General features: G+C 38.6%; 2 protein-coding genes across 8 annotated transcripts in view; one reads left to right on the plus strand and one right to left on the minus strand.

Annotated features, from left to right (window-relative positions):
• CMSS1 (cms1 ribosomal small subunit homolog) overlaps positions 1 to 12,925 on the plus strand; it is a 361,500-nt gene that overhangs the window by 23,673 nt on the left and 324,902 nt on the right. The gene's annotated exons all lie outside the window — the stretch shown is intronic.
• Positions 1 to 12,925, minus strand: part of FILIP1L (filamin A interacting protein 1 like) — a 287,583-nt gene that overhangs the window by 13,846 nt on the left and 260,812 nt on the right. For all 3 annotated transcript variants that reach the window (XM_009445997.5, XM_003309914.6, XM_016941541.4), the window contains one exon: positions 6,880 to 9,655. In XM_009445997.5, the coding sequence (XP_009444272.1) occupies positions 6,880 to 9,655 (2,776 nt within the window). The remainder of the gene's footprint in view (positions 1 to 6,879; positions 9,656 to 12,925) is intronic.

Consider the following 12,925-nt stretch of genomic DNA (forward strand, 5'->3'; position numbering starts at 1 on the left):
CCTCTATTGTTTAGACCTTTCTAAAAGGTCCTCTCTCGGAAGTCTCAATTCCCTCTATATTAGCTTGTAACCACCGCATGCATGAATATTCATTAGTAACCTCACCTCCACCTATCCAAAAGCCTCAGGAATGGCTGAGGACGAGGTAGGCTTTGTAGGTCTGTAGGGCTTATATTTGTATATTGTAGTTGTCCAAATATGGCTAGCCTTTAAAGAGCTGAACAAAACAGAGGCGCAATCCCATCATAAAAATGGGCTAAGGACATGAATAGACAATTATCAAAAGAAGATATACAAATGGCAAACATACATATAAAAAAATGCTCAACATCACTAATTATCAGGGAAATGCAAATCAAAACCACAGGGCAATACCACCTTACTCCTGCAAGAATGGCCATAATCAAAAAAATTAAAAAATAATAGATGTTGGTGTGGATGTGGTGAAAGGGGAACACTTTTACACTGTTGGTGAGAATGTAAACTAGTACGAGCATGGAAAACAGTGTGGAGATTCCTTAAAGAACTAAAAGTAGATCTATCATTTGATCCAGCAGTCCCACTCCTGGGTATCTACCCAGAGGAAAAGAAGTCATTATATGAAAAAGATACTTGCATATAAGTGTGTTTATGGCAGCACAATTTGCAATTGCAAAAATATGGAACCAGCTCAAATGTCCATCAATGAGCGGATAAAGAAAATGTGGTATATATACACCATGGAATACTACTCGGCCATGAAAAGGAATGAAATAATGGCATTCGTAGCAACCTGGATGGAATTGGAGACTATTGTTCTAAGTGAAGTAACTCAGGAATGGAAAACCAAACATTGTATGTTCTCACTCATAAGCAGGAGCTAAGCTATGAGGACACAGAGGCATAAGAATGATACAGTGTACTCTGGGGACTCAGGGGAAAGAGTGGGAGGGGTGTAAGGGATAAAAGACTACACATTGGGTACAGTGTACACTGCTCGAGTGATGGTTGCACCAGAATCTCAGAAATCAGCACTAAAGAACTTATTCATGTAACCAAACACCACTTGTTCCCCAAAAACCTATTGAAATAAATAAATTAAAACAGAGGCCAAAAAAAAAAGAAAAAGATGGTCTCAGGTAACCCCTCAAATATCATACCAGGACCATTTGGCTATGAGGAGGAAGAAGAACTCACTAAAATAAGAAAACTAGTTTCAGTTTTTCAAAATATTGCCTCAAATAATAAGATAAGTTTTATTTCTCTTGATCAACAATTTTGACAATGAAATTTTAAATGATGCCACAAATAAAAGTGATTATCCCTGGAATGGCTGACTGCAATGCCAAAGGTTATTCCTGAATACATTTTTATGGTGGCATTCTAACTGTAAAACCTGGTACCTGATGGAATGTTGACAGATTTGTAAGTGCTCCCATGTAAATGGTGTTAATTCATTATCAAATTATGAAGTACTTAGAGGTGTTGGCCAGTTAACTCGCTAGACTCCCTCAAGATTCCTTACCCTACAGCATTGCCTTTGGGGGATGGCTGCTCCGATATATTGACTGCCCAAAAGCTTTACCCTTTTTGATGTACCTTGAGGAATGGAAAGGGTCCATCTGCTGGAAAGGAAAGGGCTTGAAGTTTAAGTAAAATGAATTTAAATGGGGTTTAAGGTTTGAGAACCTTAGTAAACTACTTGTCTTCCTTGCTCTTTCTTGTATTTGCTTCACTGTGCCATAAGTTGAATGGAGTCCTTTGTTTTGGTTCATCTAACTGCCTTATTTAATGTGTGTTCTGGACCCTTCCCAAGAAATGCTACAGATTTAAGTTGAGGGCCTGGGATTGAGAGAGAAACAGACCTTGTAGGTGTCAGACAGCCTGCTTTAGCTCAGCCAAAGATTTAGGCATCTATGCTTTGCTACAGTTATAAAACCGGGAATCTTCCCACCCAATAAAATGGAAGTTTTTATTGAGCTTTCCTTTTAAATAAAAAGAAAACTTGGAGAATAAACCTTCTGTTTGTCATGCCAGCCACTAGAGGGTAGAATAGCCACATTTCCTACTACAGATGTAATTTAAAGAGAGGGACTATGGTCAGAATACATTTGCCAGTGCTTGTCAATACAGATGCTTTTTGACTTATGATGGGGTTAGAACCACATAAACCCACTGTGAGTTGAAAATATTAAAAGTTGAAAATATGTTTAATACACCTAACCTACTGAATATCATGGCTTTGCCTAGCCCACCTTAAACATGCTCAGAGAACACTTACATAAATCTACAATTGGGCAAAATTGTCTAGCAACACAGCACACTGTAGAGCAGGGGCCCCTAAACCCTGGGCCACGGACTGGTAGCAGTCCATGGCTTGTTAGGAGCCGAGCGGCACGCAGAAGGTGAGTGGCAGGCAAGCGAGCATTACTGCCTGAGCTCTGCCTCCTGTCAGATCAGCAGTGGCATTAGATTCTCATAGGAGCACGAACCCTATTGTGAACTGCACATGCGAGGGATCTAGGCTGAGCACTCCTTATGAGACTCTAGCTAATGCCTAATGATCTGAGTGGACAGTTTCATCCCGAAACCATCCCCCCAACCCCCCGCCCATGGAAAAATTGTCTTCCATGAAAACAGCCCCTTGTGCCAAATTGGGAACTGCTGCTGTACAGTATCGGTTGTTTACCCTCATGATTGTGTGGCTGACTGTGAGCTGTGGCTCACTGCCACTACCCAGCACTGGGAGAGTATCTTACAGCATATTGCTAGCCCAGAAAAAGATCAAAATTTGGAGTACCGTTTTAGGGCACAATTAACCAGCAGAAGAGTTTGTTAAAATGCAGCTTTCTGGGCCCTACGCCCCCAGAGGTTCTGATTGGATAGCTCTGAGTGGAACTTAATATCAGGGGATTCTCACACAGGTATCTTGGATTTTACTCTGAGATACGCTGATCTATAAGAGTTTTGGGGCATGCATTTTTGCCTATCTTTTCTCTTGGGATTACAAAGCAAAATGATTATTTGGAGGAAAAAAATCTTAATAACAGAAACCAGGGTATAGGAAAAAGCTAGAGTGTTGGTTAATTTAAAGGTCTTTCCCTGCCTTTGTCTAACATATTTCAAAGGAGACTCACTTTGTAAATATTCAGAATCAAAGAAGCTACTAAAACGTTTTTATTGGGAGTTTTACTTCAACCAGTAAAGACCATAGAATCCTTAGACTACAAATCTCTAAAATTTTTGATAAAATATCCCTTCTATGACCATCTCACAGCTCCCCTAATTTTATCCTTTATGGGTTATGTGGTTTAGCTCTGTGTCCTCACCCAAATCTCCTAACTGAAATCCCCGTTTGGATCGTGGGGCGATTTCCTCTGCTGTTCTTGTGTTACTGAGGGAGTTCTCATGAGACCTGATGGTTTAAAAGTGGCAGTTTCCCCTGTGCACTCTCTCGCTCTCTTGCTGCCAGGTGAGATGTGCCTTGGCTTTTCTTTGCCGCCTGCCATGATTGTAAGTTTCCTGAGGCCTCCCCCAGCCATGAGGAATGGTGAGTCAATAAAACCTTTCTTCTTGATAAATTACCCAGTCTCAGGTATTCTTTATAGCAGTATAAAAATGGACTAATAAAACTGGTGTCATGAAGACCCCAAGCCTAATGTCTTAGCATTGTAAAATATAGTTGTGGAGACCTTACAAAGAGTGTATGTAATTTTACCATGATCTTGATTGAACAAGTATCAAGATTCTTATGTGTACAGATTCAAGTGTAGTAATGCACAATGTCCTTCTAGTAAGGATGACAATTTTATTTTTGTCAGTGCCCCTAGAGAGCAATGGCATCCTCCTGGGGAAAGTTTTGCCATTGCTTTTAAATAGAAAAAACATGATAAAATCATTCGAATCTGTGATAGGATTCTACCTTTTAAAGAGTTAAAGAGATAGTGGGAATGTGAGTAAAATGAAACTTCGTTCTGAAGCGAGGACTTAGACCAATGAAAGAATGGTATGAGTTTTTCAGAGAGACGAAAAAACAGTCTATCTTCTGTGAGCCCTCATGGACCAAAGAATACAACCCTCCACCCCCACATATTTCATATGAAGATTTCTGAAGATTTTCCAGTGTCACTTCCTCTTTCCTTCCTGGTTTTTGGGGGAGTTCTATGATTATATGTCAATGAAAAAGGAAGTTCTGTAATCTTCCAATCTCTCTCTCTCTCTCCTCTCTCACATGCACACAAAAAAATATAAGAAATCTTTTCAAAATTAAAGGCCAGAAATCTACATTGTGTCATTTTAGGTGTAATTCTATAGAAAAAAAAGATGTTTTGCAGAAATTATGCTGCCTTTATGAACTTTAATTAGTAACACTTGTAATAATCTACACGTTATTAATCTGTCTCCTAAAATTTATTTTGATGCTGATACAAATTATTATACTGAAGGAATCCTCCCAGTAGAGGTACTTCTAAAAGAGGTATTCCTTGAAGGTTTGGTAAATTTCCAGTTATGTTAGATTAACTACTTAGGAAGCCTCTATATAGTTAAAATCTGGAACAAATGATTAAATGAGAATTTGTGCATTATCATAATAGAACACAAGACTTATGGTGTTAACTTTATTATAGAGAATTTCTGTAGCTCACATAAGAAATTGAATCCTTTCAAAATGGGGGGGCTGATGAATAGCCCAAATTTGGCTCCCAAACTCTATTAGTTACAAGTGTGCCAAGAATGGATTTCTTCCCTCCCCCCGTCCCCCACCAGCACTTGGGACAGCCAAGAGGAACCTGGGGTGATGGGAATCCCTTGACTGGTTATCTCTGCCTCTTTATCTGTTTCCCCCAGTGCCACACAAGCATGTGTTTTGTTTATGCCATTATGTGACAAAGTTGGGAAGACTTTGTTCTTAAATTCTGATTTCCATTGTTCATAATTTTATGATCAGTTGATCGATGCCTTCCAAAATATTACATGTACCCACTCTCAGTAACTAGAAAAAGATCTCATGAAGCAGCAGCATTATCATTGTCTGTTTTGAAAGAGCTAAAATTAAGTTTGCCATTCCTTCTAGAGTTCTGGCCCAAGGTGTCTTAAAAACAGTTTTAATAAACATTTAGACCATCATGTATTTTGTAATACAGTTGGGTCACTGTTGATTCCTAAGATAAATGTGTTTAAACAGAAGCTTTCTCATTCATCAGCAGCCTCAGCTTTCATCCAAATTTATTTAATGATGATGCAAGCCCATAGCGTTGGTGTTGCAGTTCGTCACCATGGAAGTGTTTCTGTCAACAAATCCTCGCTTTACTATCATGAAATTGATTTTGCAGGGGAAAGGAGGATAATTGTGAAAGCTTCCTTTTATTCTTAAAGATCTTCACAGTTTGCCTGGATGTCTAAATGAATTGTATTTAAAATCAATAACTGGCAATAAAATTAACCACACTAAATTAACAATTATGAGGTTAGAAAAAGGGAAATGGCAATAAGCTACTTTGTCTGAAATCGTCTTTTTGGAATGTGACTTGGGGACCATACTTGTAATTTAAATGTTCCCTGAAAGCTGTTGTTCTCTGCTCAGAAGTATGGATTATCCCCAGGGACTCCCATGAGGCAGATATCAGAATTTCTAGGAGGATTTGGCTGAGTTATTCTCATCTATATTGTAAATGGCATAATAATCACAGAAGAAATTCACACTATATTACTTCTTTCAACTAACATACTGTATTTTTTAAATATGCCTTTTCTATAGCTTATGTTCATAACTATATTTGGCTTTTATTTGCTTGTTTAAAAAAACTGTAAGAGGTTAAAACAAAAAAAAAAAACTGTAAGCTTTTGAATGCAGGCCCCTTATGAGCAGGGTAGGTAGCACCTACATTAAGTAATTCAAACTGTTTTGGGAACCCCATAGGAAAAAGAAACAAGAATGACATTTGCTTTTTTTTTTTTTTTTTTTTTGCTTTGAAGTAGAGTGTTCAAGAGTTGATGTCACAGTGGCTGGTTCCAGATTTGGTTGTAGACATACATGTTCTGTGGGAGGTTTGATCTCTGGTAGAAATACAGTCAACTCTTGATTTGTCAACGTAACTATATTTCCAAATGTACTTTCTCTGGCTTCCTATCACATGTCAGAGCTTTTTAATTTTATCATCTGCTTCTATGTGCTCATGAAAACCAAAATTATTCGGTAGTATTTTATTTCATTATTATAAACATTTAAGTTCCTAATGTAGTCTAAGCACTGTGCTGGGCCCTAGAGATACTGAAATATATCCCAAGCATGAAGTTATGTTTGCTTCTGAAAGATCTTATAGTTCACTTTGAAATCAAAGAGATGTAATTTTTATTTATTTGAACCACTTTTCTCTCCTCTAATATGTGATTAGAAGTTGACCATAAATGGGACATAGGTCCTGTTTGTTTTTAAGGAAGAATTAATAGAGACTATAAGCAAAAGACAAAATTCTATTGTACATGCAGAAATATAACACAGAATGACCAAAAGAAAATTCAGCAAGCAATGGTAAAAATAACAAATTATTTACTGTTTTATAATGTTAAAGTATTTCACCAAGACAAGTTGCAGTCAAATTAAAGTGAGTTATGGAAAATGAAATACATAAAGATGTATTTATACAAGTGCAGACTAAATATTTTCCATACAAGTATGTAAATGAAAAGATATACAGTAAGTGCACACTCGATATGACTATGCAGGCAACAGTTAGTTTCAGATACTCTTGTATAGTTCATGCACAAACCTTCCCAAAGTACGAGTTCAGTCAGTCTTGGGGGATATGGAGGGATGATTAAAAAAGGATTGAGTTCCTTGCAAAAATATCAGTATGGACTGGATGAGGGTGAGCGTGGTCAGTTATATATATTACTTACTGTAATTTGTGATTGTCGAGGAAGAGGTGTGGCTGTTGGTGTGATAGTAATACTGCTGGTGACTTTATTGGTTGTTTTGTTTAGTGCCCCGTTAATTAAGCCTTGAGTTCGGTTATCCTGCAGTGGTGCTGAAGGGCTGGCAGGTCTCACAGGGCTGGCTACAGCTTGCATGTAAGGACTTCCTAAGTGAATGTGGATTTTATTATCCTCAGTAGTTATCACACTTGAGCTATTACTGTTTGAACGCTGAAACTGCCATGATGACTGCCGGTCTGGGGAGACTCTGAATATCGCATGCTTGGCACTGATTTCTATTGGTTCTGGGGAGCGTCCCTGCTCAGGAGAGCTAGCTGAACCAGTCACAGCCAAAACCTGAATAGGGGACATTGTCCTTTCTGGAGTTAGAGAACCACAAGACTCTGGGGTCTGTGCTCTGGCAAAGGTTGCCATGGTAATTGGGGACATGCCTTGTTCTAAATTCATGAGGTCTTCGGTAGAGGTTTTGGACTTTACTGGTGTTATGGAGGCGTTTTGGAGGATGGTTATCCTTTGCTTTGGCGTGCCACAGTTCGGTATCACTGCAGTACTCGTGTAAGAGTGAGGACTCTCTGTGGTTGGACTTGTGATTTCAAGAGTGGCTGTGTTTTGTACATGGTCTGGAGTAACCTTTATATGAAGTGGCTGCCCAGGTGTGTGGCTTAGGACTAGATCTCCAGGTTGCACAAAGTTGGCATTGGGTTTAGTTTGTATTTTTCCATTCTGAAGATGGCCCTCCTTGGATTTCATCCAGGGAATCCATAGCTTTCTGTTAACAGGACATGGAGTAGACTGGCTGCATTTGAAGGACAGCACAGATCCCTCATCATTAGGGTCCTCGTCTTGATTCTCACTCTCCTCATATAACTGACCATTGATGACTGCACGTTCCAGAGGAATGAGGCTCTTGTAATCAGGTGGTTCATTGTCTACTGCTTCTGTCTGAACTTCTTTAGAAAATACTTGAGGATCGGAAATTCTTCTTCCATTGAGACTAGGCCTGAGGCTCTTATTGAAATGCCGGTACCTCTCTAACTCCTTAGTGAGGTTTTCAATCTCTCTTCCTAAATCTCTGTTCCTGTTTTCTTGTTGATTTAGTTTTTTTTGCAGGACTGAGTGATCTCCCTGGAGGTGACATATTAGGTCTTCAGTTGCCATGTATTCATGAATTTTCTCTTTTAATGCATCCACTTCTCTTGAGAGGTGCCCTGACTTAGCTTCTTCTTCTTGAAGCCTTTTGAAAAGCCATTGTTCATGGCTGGTCTCTGTCTTTTCTGCTAACTTGTACTTAGCAAGTTCCATTTTAACATGTTCCAGCTCTTTAGATAAAAATTGAGCTTTGTCTCGTTCATTAGCATACCTTCGTTCTAGAGTCTCATATTCATCTTCTGTTTTCATGAGGTCATCCTCAATGGCTTTCATGTCCTTTAGCTTCAGTTTCAGTCTTTCCACTTCTTGAGAGAGCTCCTTAATCTTATTGTTTTCTTGGTGTAATGCTGTTGTGGATTTCCCAGAGTCTTGATTTAATTTGTTTTTTAGGAAATCTTTCTCAATTGCTTCCAATGATTGAAGCCTATTTTTCAACATATTAACTCTTGACAGGAGATCATTTCCTTTCTCTTCTTCCGCTTTCAATTTGTTTTTTAAATCATCTCTCTCCTTGGTTATGCTGTACATCTTTTCTTCTACATCGGTTTTGGACTTGAGCGCCCTTTTAGTTTCCTCGATTAACTTCTCAGTAACTGTTGTTACTTTATTTTGCTCCACTTGAAGCTGAGAAGAAGCAGCTTGTAATTTATCTTCAGTTTTCTTTAATTTTTCACTCATTGTTTTCCGTTCATCTACAAACATCACAGTTAATGTTTTCAGTTTAGTTAAATCCTCTTTTAGAGTGAATTCTGTCTTTTCTAGCCGACTTTCAATGGCTTCTAGCTCTTTGATCCTTACTTTTAAACTCTCCAGTTCTTGAGACAACTGCTTTGTGGTCATCCTTTCTTTTTCTAAATTGCATTTCAGAGAGTAGCATTCTTGTTTGCTTTTGTTGAAAGCGTCTTCTAACTTTTCCAGAGCCATAATTCTTTTACTGAGTTTTTCAACCTCTAGTTTAAAGTCTTTACTCTGTAACGTCTCCCTTTCAAGCCTCTTATTGAGATCTCTGCACTGCTCCTCCATTTTTATGAGCTCTTCATCTTTCCCTTCCATATCTAGCACACGTTTCCTGAGCTCTTCCACTTCAGCCATGATACCAGCGTTTCCATATTCTCCCTTACTGATTTTTTCTTTTATATCTTGCAGCTCCTCTTCTGCTTTTCGTAAAGACCTGTTTGTCTCTTCTAACTCATCAATCTGCCGGCTGAGTGCTGCCAGCTTTTGTTGAAGCTGGCGATTTTGACTGTCCTCATTGGTGAGCTTCGCCATAATTGTGTCTTGGTCCTGGTGAAACTTTGTGGTCTGCGTTTGCAGTTCCTTCTCTAGTCTGGTTGCCTTCTGCTCTTCCTCCTGAACTCTGGCTTCAGCAAGGGCTAGTTTGGTATGTGTTTCCTTTGCATTTGTGGTCAGCTCTTGGATTTTCTGTCTTTGAAGGGTGAGCTGTGCCGTCAGCCTTTGCTGTTCATCCACCACCATCAAAGCAAAAGACTTCAGCTTGGTCAGCTCCTCTTTCAGGGTGGTGACCCTTTTCTCCTTTTCTTGCTCCTTCTCCTCCTGAGACTTGATTTCTTGATCAATTAGCTTCTTTAATCTGAAAAATGTAAAGTGCATTTTATTTTGTGATTGATGCTTTAGTAACTCATCGAATGTACTTAAATATGTATGTAATTTAGAAATTATGTAATTATATGAGCTGTGTCAGTTCATATACAATATGCAAAAGAGTTCCTGAATTTGATGACAGAGGAAAATCTTGATAAAGTTATCTTGCTTTTTTCTTTGACTACCATTGATCAGTAACAGCTGCATTTCACCAGGAGCCTTAGTAAAAGAGTAAGGGCAAGAATATTTAGTTTAAATTGCTTGGGTAACATGTAATTAGTAGGCAGTCTGGCCTGAAGGCTGTGAAAATAGCCACAAGCTTGAGATGATGCAGTTAGACCTGGCTTCAAGGCCGACCCTACTCTTACCAACTAATTGATCTGGGCAGTTATTTAACATCTCTGAGCCTCAATTTCCTCATATGAAAAATGGGGGCAATAATTTTATTTACTTCAGGGGCTTTTTATGAAAATTAAATGCGGTAATTCATCTAAGATTCTCATTGTCCTGGCACATGGTAAGCATTTGGTATTAGTTGTTGCTGCTGTCTTTATTAATATGGTTATTATATTTATCAAATGGCTTGCTTGAACCAAAGTGTTCAATTAATGTTTGATGTTCAAGTCCTTGATTCTTAGTTAAGAAAAAATTTAGTCACATTGCTTAGAAGTTATGCACTTCACTGATAGACCTCTGTGCCAATTAAAACTTGGTTTGCACTAGCACAACATTATTCTAGGAACTACTTCACATATATCTTATCCTCATAGTGGATAGCAATTAAATGAGGAGAATTGAGAGACATCTGTATGGGTTTGGTGTTTTCATAACATTTGAGAAGAGCATGCGGTTTGGTAGGAAAGTGCTTATTGATGAGAGTCTGATGCTAGACATGACAGAAGAGAAACTCTGTTATCAGGAACATAATAATTGCCTCTTAAATGATGACTACTATGACATGCTATTTTCTTCTTTTATGTTTTAAATTTGTCAGCATAACAGGAGGGTATTTTACATGTAGTATAAACTATCTCTTCCACCTAACTAGTGAGGTCAAAGTTTTAAATTTGTGGCACTCTCAATTATACTGCGAATGGGCTGATTATAGAGGATGTAATTACAGCTTTGCAGTACTGTTATACAGAAGCTAAAATAGAATGGAATCCCTAAGGAATTGAACCAAAGGACTTGTCATGGATGAAGTTATGACTACTTACATTCTGATAGGTATAGAGAATTCATAAAACTTTAATGTATCTTTTCTATTAGGAATGAGTTAATTATCAAATGCATGTCTATCATCCTTATCACAGAACTTACTTTTTGAAAGTTGTGTAAGGATTTGAGAGAACTTTTTATTTATTTTATTTTATTTTATTTTATTTTTTGAAATGGAGTCTCACTCTGTCGCCAGGCTGGAGTGCAGTGGGGCGATCTCGACTCACTGCAACCTCTGACTCCCTGGTTCAAGCAATTCTCCTGTCTCAGCCTCCCGAGTAGCTGGGATTATAGGCACGCACCACCACGCCCAGCTAATTTTTGTATTTTTAGTAGAGACAGGGTTTCACCATGTTGGCCAGGATGGTCTTGATCTCCTGACCTTGTGATCCACCTGCCTCGGCCTCCCAAAGTGCTGAGATAACAGGTGTGAGCCACCGTGCCGGCTGGGAGAACATTTTAAAAGGAAACTAATTTAGGGTCGTCGTCTTGGAAATTGAGTCCTTCTTTTTGAGATTCTAATCTGCTCTTTTCTGTAATTTTCTGTAATTACATTACATAGGAGGAACATGTTGAAAATAATTGTATAAGAATTCTACATCTTTTTTGTGGGAGTCCACTTTTAGTTTTTTCTGTTTTGAGAACTTAACAGGAGGCTGGCCCAAGGGCTGTGGCTTGTAAAATTCAGAAGATGCTAGGCAGGATGCTGGGGTGTCGTTGATGATGATCTCATCCAAGTTCTTGGCAAAACGCTTGCCCATGGTTTCTGGCCATGCCCCATCCCTATTTGAGACACATGAGAGCCTGAAAAGATAAGCATAGCAGCTTCTTCTCGAATGGTCATGGGACTTCTCAACCCAGTGGCAGAGTCCATGGGTAAACTGCTTTGGTGGTGAAATAGTTAAAAAAAACTTTGGCAAAGTGCTTCTTTCTCCTGCCTTAGCATTAGAATTCATTCGATTTAATGGTTTTGACAATGCCTTGAGCATAATTACAGTGAAATATTTTTCCCCTCTCTATACCACAGTTCTTACAGTTTTATTAGAGAACAGTTTCACAAAAGCTTTTAAATATTTATTTTCAACTTATTAAATTATAGCATGTGCTATGTCATTTTTATGAGAAAGGGGTGTGTTTTCTTAGGATATAAGGGAGGGAAGATTGTTTTGCAGTATAATTAAAAGAGTATTAAAAGGGAATGGTGATTAGTGAGTGCAGTGCAGTAACCTGCAAAAAAGGTTTAGAAAAAAATTCAGTTGCTTCCATTTTGTTCAGTGTTTTTGGAGTAGGCATGATGCATATTTTTCAGCCTGGGCCATGTTGCGTATTTTTCAGCATGATGCAAACATAAGCATCTTTTTCATGGTTTTTGTAAATTAGTTGGCATCCCCATCTGTTCCCCAAGTTCTGTCTGATTATTTGAATGCATTTTCTCTAAGCATTTCCTTACTACTTGTTTTCCAATAACCTGCTATTTTCTTGGGCCACTCTCATGAGCGCACCATAGGACAGTCAGCTGTCTAGTCTAGTAAAGCCTGTCGGGAAGGTAAACAAGAATTTATATGCAGAAAAAACTATACCCATAGCCATCAACTTGGGAGCTCAGGACAAGGAACCAGTGAAAACTGAGAGCAGGAGGCCCTGATGGAATCTTTTCAGAGCCAGTTGCTTGCGTGTAATGCTGTTACACATTGTGTGGTTGTACATGTGTGTCAGAGAGGGAAAGAGAGCTGGTTATGCTACTGAATTTGAAGGAATTAGCACTTCTGATAGTGATGAATGGTCCACCCTAAATCATTATTTCTTGCCTTGTATCCAGGAGCATTTGAAGGTTGAAGTTTGAGGCTAGTTTTTGGTCTTGAAGAAGGTATAGGGTGAGGAGGGTGTGGAGTTGAGCCTCCTAAGCCTGCTTCCTACTTTGAGTAGGAATGGATTTTAGACAACACAGTAACTTAATTTTCTGTCTCCATTATTTTTCTTTGCATATGTACAGGATTTAGCTTGATACTTGCATTATATGCTAATGCAGGTTATCATGAAC

The sequence above is a fragment of the Pan troglodytes genome, chromosome 2 (assembly GCF_028858775.2).
Source record: "Pan troglodytes isolate AG18354 chromosome 2, NHGRI_mPanTro3-v2.0_pri, whole genome shotgun sequence".
Classification (NCBI taxonomy): domain Eukaryota; kingdom Metazoa; phylum Chordata; class Mammalia; order Primates; family Hominidae; genus Pan; species Pan troglodytes.